General features: G+C 43.9%; 1 protein-coding gene across 2 annotated transcripts in view; it reads right to left on the bottom strand.

Annotated features, from left to right (window-relative positions):
- Window positions 1-6,566, bottom strand: part of LOC111968876 (consortin) — a 37,773-nt gene extending 31,207 nt beyond the window's left edge. For both annotated transcript variants that reach the window (XM_023994802.1, XM_023994804.1), the window contains exons 1-2: window positions 6,465-6,566; window positions 1,261-1,354 (exon numbers count right to left, since the gene is read on the bottom strand). In XM_023994802.1, coding sequence (XP_023850570.1) covers window positions 1,261-1,354; window positions 6,465-6,518 — 148 coding nt within the window. In that variant the 5' untranslated portion in view covers window positions 6,519-6,566. The remainder of the gene's footprint in view (window positions 1-1,260; window positions 1,355-6,464) is intronic.
- Window positions 6,567-6,833: the final 267 nt, after the last annotated feature.

The following is a 6,833-nucleotide window of genomic DNA, read 5'->3' as shown; positions in this document are numbered from 1 at the left end:
CTCTAATCTCTCTATCAGTAGGAGGAAGGGCTTTATTGTAAGGCGTGGCAAGGAGGAGTGGCCAGACCTCTCATACTAGAAGGTCACGGAGGAGGAGCCCCATGGATGAGGGTAAGGGATGAAGAAGTGAGGGGGAACGGAGAGGAAGGGGGGGACCTACAGTTGTACAACTGAATGCTTCAACGAAATGAGTCTTCAGCATTTAACCCACACCTCTGAATCAAAGAGGTGGCGGGAGGCGCTTAATCGACATCCACCGTCTTCACACCCGGGGAACTGACTTGCTCAGGGGCTGAAACAACAGATGTATACCTTGTCAGCCTCGGGGATTCAATCAGCAACCTTTCGGTTTACTGGCCCAACGATCTAACCACTAGGCTACCCTGCCGAGCCCATGGGTGAGAGTGGGAGGCCATGGGGAGAGAGGAGCCCCTGGATAAGGTCTAGGAGAGGAGAAGCAGGGAGAGAGGGAGCTCTCTGGATAAGGTCTAGGAGAGGAGAGGCAGAGGGAGAGAGGAGCCCTCTGAATAAGGTCTAGAGAGACAGAGGGAGAGAGAGGAGCTCTCTGGATAAGGTCTAGGAGAGGAGAGGCAGAGAGAGGAGCTCTGGATAAGTTCTAGGAGAGGAGACGGCTGGGGAGAGAGAGGACTCTCTGGATAAAGGTCTAGGAGAGGAGAGCAGGGGGAGAGATAGGAGCTCTCTGGATACAGGTCTAGGAGAGGAGAGGCAGGGGAGAGGAGTCTCTGAATAGGTTATCCAGAGCTCCTCTCTCTGCCTCTCCTCTCCTAGACCTTATCCAGAGAGCTCCTCTCTCTCCCTCTGTCTCTCCTAGACCTTATCCAGAGGGCTCCTCTCTCCCTCTGCCTCTCCTCTCCTAGACCTTATCCAGAGAGCTCCTCTCTCTCCCCTGCTTCTCCTCTCCTAGACCTTATCCAGRGGGCTCCTCTCTCCCCATGCCTCCCACTCTCACCCATGGGCTCGGCAGGTAGCCTAGTGGTTAGATCGTTGGGCCAGTAACCGAAAGGTTGCTGGATTGAATCCCCGAGCTGACAAGGTATACATCTGTTGTTCAGCCCCTGAGCAAGTCAGTTCCCCGGGTGCTGAAGACGTGGATGTCGATTAAGGCAGCCTCCCGCACCTCTTTGATTCAGAGGTGTTGGGTTAAATGCWGAAGACTCATTTCAGTTGAAGGCATTCAGTTGTACAACTGACTAGGTCCCCCCCTTCCTCTCCGTTCCTCCCTCACCTTCTCATCCTTACCCTCATCCATGGGGCTCCTCCTCCGTGACCTCTCAGYATGAAGGTCGGCCACTCCCCTTGCCACGCCTACAATAAACAGCCCTCCTCCTACTGACTAGAGAGAGAGAGATTGAGAGAGAGAAAGAAAATATTTTTTTCCTTTTTTTAATTATCTATTCCACTTGCTTTGGCAATGTAAACATGTTTCCAATGCCCTTTGAGAGAGGGTGGGGGGGGGGAAGAGAGAAAGGAGGGAGTAGTGAGAGAAGAGGCTTTCACTGTTCCACTGCCTTGCCTGTCCTGAGATACTGGGCTGTTTATAAGCCTTCCTCTAATCAGTTCAATTCTGTTTAAACTTTCACCACATTACAGCAGTAAAACAAGCTAAAATCCTAAAATCTGATCTTTTGACCCCTAAAACAAGAGAAAAGACTTCCTCCTAATGTACTACATGTTTTTATAGGAAGTATAAAAGTATCAAATGTAATCTCCTTCGTAGAAAGCTCTATTAAAACTCGGGGAGACATAACACAAACACTCATTCTGTTCTTACAAGGGCTGGTCAGAACTCCCTGGGTTGCTAAAAGCTGTCTGGATCTCGACCAGGGGAAGAAGGTCAGAGGTGAACAGATGTGAGTTGGTTAGAATAGGGGTGTGTTCAGAGCATTGCAGAAAGAAAATGAATAAAGCTGACATGATTCCCTGTTCTGATCCACAGATAGTTCATGTCCCAATCCCAACAAATGGACCCCTACGCACATATGACAATCTGAGAGGGAATTTGTGATTGGCATAATCAATATGGTTTAACTTTCACCTTTAGCCTATTCAGAAGGCAAGGCGTTATTACCAGTGTAGTAAGGGGAATTAGAAAAGGAGAGAACACTGTCTAACGCAATTTCCTGTGAGCTAAACTGACGTATTCTTCAGATCTGAAACACTGAGAACTAGAGGTCGACAGATTAGGGATTTATCTTTCCTTTTTTTTCTTTTTCTTTTTTGTAAATCTTTTTTAACATTTTTTATCCCCTTTCTCCCCTAATTTCGTAGTATCCAATCGCTAGTAATTACTATTCTTGTCTCATCGCGACAAACTCCCGTTACGGGCTCGAGGAGACGACGAAGGTCAAACACGCGTCCTCCAAGCACAACCCAACCAAGCCGACTGCTTCTTAACCAGCGCGGCCTCCAACACCGGAAGGCAGCCGCACAATGTGTCGGAGGAAACCCGTGCACCTGGCCCCCTGGTTAGCGCGCACTGCGCCCGGCCCGCCACAGGAGTCGCTGGAGCGCGATGAGACAAGGATATCCCTACCGGCCAAACCCTCCCTAACTCGGACGACGCTAGGCCAATTGTGCGTCGCCCCACGGACCTCCCGGTCGCTGCCGGCTGCGACAGAGCCTGGGCGCRAACCCAGAGACTCTGGTGGCGCAGCTAGCACTGCGATGCAGTGCCCTAGACCACTGCGCCACCCGGGAGTGATTAGGATTTTTCAACGGCGATACCGATTATTGGAGGACCAAAAAAAGCCGATACCGATTAATCGGACGTTTTTTTGTTATGTATATATATATATATATATATATATATATATAAAATAATGACAATTACAACAACACTGAATGAACAACGAACACTTTTATTTTAACAATATAATACATAAATAAAATCAATTTAGTCTGAAATAAATAATTAAATATGTTCTATTTGATTTAAATAATTCAAAAACAGTGTGTTGGAGAAGAAAGTAAAAGTGCAATATGTGCCATGTAAAAAAACGTTTAAGTTCCTTGCTCAGAACATATGAAAGCTGGTGGTTCCTTTTAACATGAGTCATCAATATTCCCAGGTAAGAAGTTTTAGGTTGTAGTTATTATAGGAATTATAGGACTATTTCTCTCTATATCATTTGTTTTTCATATACCTTTGACTATTGGATGTTCTTATAGGCACTTTAGTATTGCCAGCCTAATCTCRGGAGTTGATAGGCTTGAAGTCATAAACAGCGCTGTGCTTCAAGCATTGCTAAGAGCTGCTGGCAAACAGTATGAATGAATGCTTACGAGCCTGCTGCTGCCTACCACCGCTCAGTCAGAATGCTCTATCAAATCATAGACTTAATTATAATAAACACACAGAAACACGAGCCTTTGGTCATTGATATGGTCAAATTTGGAAACTTTCATTTAGAAAACAAAACGTTAATTCTTTCAGTGAAATATGGAACCGTTATGTATTTTATCAAACGGGGYGGCAACCCTAAGTCTAAATATTGCTGCTACATTGCACAACCTTCAATGTTATGTCAAATTAATTACGGTCTTTGTTAGGAAGAAATGGTCTTCACACAGTTCGCAACGAGCCAGGTGGCCCAAACTGTTGCATATACCCTGCCTCTGCTTGCACTGAACGCAAGAGAAGTGACACAATTTCCCTAGTTAATATTGCCTGCTAACATGAATTTATTTTAACTAAATACAGGTTTAAAAATATATGCTTCTGTGTATTGATTTTAAGAAAGGCATTGATGTTTATGGTTAGGTACATTTGTGCAACGATTGTGCTTTTTTCGTGAATGTGCTTTTGTTAAATCATCACCCGTTTGGCAAAGTTGAAGTAGGCTGTGATTCGATGGTAAATTAACAGGCCCCGAATTGATTATATACAACGCAGGACAAGCTAGTTAACCTAGTAAAATCATAACTACACATAATTTAACTAGTGATTATGTGAAGATTGATTGTTTTTATAAAGATAMGTTTTATGCTAGCTAGCAACTTACACCTTGGCTCCTTGCAGCCACAAGGTCCTTTTGATGCTGCACTTGTGTAACAGGTGGTCAGCCTGCCACGCAGTCTCCTCGTAGATTGCAATGTAATCGGCGTCCAAAAAGGCCATGCCAATTAATCGGTCGACCTCTACTTAGAATACACTTCAGCATTAAAAAGGCAGTTCGGAATAGTTTGTGCATATATTATGACAACATTTTGTGCCGTTTTTGTTCATTTTGGACTTCGGCTGTTCGGGCACACAACCTTTTTTATCGAGGTAAATTGAAGTCGGTAGCCGAGGTCTACGCCCCCTCGTAAATGTCTGTTCTCATGCAAATTTTCTGATGTGAGAAATACTGCACCAAACATTCTAGTCTGATGCAAAATTGCTCAACTATGATGTCCTTGCCAAAAATGTCAAAAAATATGTATTATAAGGGAGTATGCAAGCACACTAATTTGTTCGGTTAGGCGCCAGCCAAACTGAAGCAAGCTGACGCCTATTCCCTTAAAAGACCTTCGCTTGAAAAACGAGAAAAAAAAGCGGAAATAGTATTGTTTGTCCATTTTGAGACGCCGTAGCCTGTATACACTTCTTCAAAATAGTCMGAATTAATCTAACTCAAGAAATCTGCAATTATTTTACAGCTAATTTCCTGCAATTCGAAACATCTTGCCATAGGGTGGAGAGAAATGTTTGCAATTTTTTACATGATATATGAGTGAGACTAACAAAATCAATGCCCCCCCCCGGCCGGTAATTCAACCATGATAAGTTTAGATAGCTGGCAGTTAAACATGTAGCTGACATGGGCTAATTGACTGACAGAGAAAAACTGCTGATGCACAACCACATTTCTATATTGCACCTTGTGTATTCTACTATTCTAACTCGCAACAGTAAGTTGAGACCCTTAGCTCCGGAAAAATGTATCTGAGGGCATTCAAAGGGGGGGCCGCCAATTGCCCATCCATGTTCTAGAGGGTTAGGCCCGAAGAAATAGACTTCATAGAATGGACGTATCCCATGAGTATTGTATGGAACATGCAGAATAACCTGAAGAGCAGGGCAGGTATGGTGGCTTTATGCAACGCCTACCTCTGAATGAATGGTGTTATTTGCAATGCATCTCTAAGGGGAGTGTGTGTGTCTCAGCAGGGCATGTTGGCGCCAGCTGAACTTGGCCACTGTTAATGTTAACCCTCCTTGCTATCTCTCGTCCTCCCTATCCATCTACCCTTCTCTGTTACTCTTGGCTCCCGCTCTCRGTCTACCGCTTATTCTCTCTCTATCACCACATCATCCTTTGTCTCCGTTCTCTTCCAGGGGGTCCATAAATAATGAAGTACACACACACACACAGTTACACACAGGTAGACAGCAGGAGAAAGTAGGTCAGCCCATCTCAYGTGAGAGAAGGGTTAAAAACAATGTTTGGAACACACACACAATAGATCCAAAGCCAACTCAACTGACAAAAACACCCAAGTGGGAACATGCACAGGCTAGAACTTGCAATTAATTCACACACACGGGGAGTATAATCAATATTAACTAGCCTAACCGGAGTTGATTCTATGACTCATCAACCTGAAGATACAAGGGATTACACAACACACAGCAGCTACATAGAGGACTGTTCAGGTGACTCATCTGAATGTAATAAGACGCACTTCCATGTCCCTCTACACAGATGCTGTATGTGTATCTGGGGGTCTACGTGGAGACAGTTATGTATTCCTCTCATAAAATGAACATACACTGGTCCTCACCCAGAGGACAGTAACAAGGGTCTTCTCTCTGACATTCAAATCACTTAGCTAATGTTGTCGTGTACTAAACTGCCAGTTGCGGATGGTGACCAACATAATAATATCATGATGCATCATGTTTATTGTAGTCAGAACGGTCATCAGACTGGCGCACAATGTTCTAGAGTAGACAACCTAACAGTAGCCATAAGACTAGCTACAATACACAACTATTGGGAAAAAAACCTGCTTTACGGCAAGGGCTACAATGCAGACATTTTTTTCTTAATGCAGACAGTTGTCCTGACAATGCTAGCAAATTTTAGGTAATGTCGTGATTAGTTTTCTTCACTGGCTKGTCAATGGGTTTACTTGGCTAGCTAGTATAACAAGCTAACCTTAGTTAGCCTACCTATAGCGGTCTACGTTGCTTGAAGCTAACGCTACTGTACCTACTACTATACACATTGCTGGCTATTAAGGTCCCGTGTTATTGCAAAATTCTATATGAATTAATAATATATAGAATACATGAGTACGTATGTTATGTTTAACACACGGTTGGATCATGTTAGCTGTGACCTAGCTACATAAACATGTCTGGCTGTCAAGGTAGCGCTTGTCAGGTTTTTACGGTGCTCTTTGATACAAGTCGTTGTCTCCTAAAACACGGCCATAACTAATGGTAGCTAGCTACTTACGATTGAATGAAATTCGTGTCTTATATCCAGTATGCAGGGTGCTGAACCAAACATTGACACTGATATTTGTTTTCCGGTATCTTCCCGACACCTATCCGGAAAAATCACAATCTGACGCTTTTCCATCGGTGGACAGCTTTTGCAGTAGTTTGGCGCCATCATGCGGTCATATAGCGTAGCTACAAATACGACTAATGTAAGGGCAGGTCAAATTTCATTCCCTCATTTTTTTAGATAGTTAGGTTTTTCTAGAGGGAAACATGTTTATTGCGGGGATAAACAGTTTGTCAAAAATAGTGACAATACTAGTTGTTTCTGAACAGCATTGTCGACCAACAATGCACAGACTCCCAGTCATGATTTGCAACA

Source organism: Salvelinus sp. IW2-2015, linkage group LG9 (assembly GCF_002910315.2).
Source record: "Salvelinus sp. IW2-2015 linkage group LG9, ASM291031v2, whole genome shotgun sequence".
NCBI classification, from domain to species: domain Eukaryota; kingdom Metazoa; phylum Chordata; class Actinopteri; order Salmoniformes; family Salmonidae; genus Salvelinus; species Salvelinus sp. IW2-2015.
The sequence above is the reverse complement of the archived record's forward strand: the minus strand, read 5'-3'. Positions and strand labels throughout refer to the sequence as shown.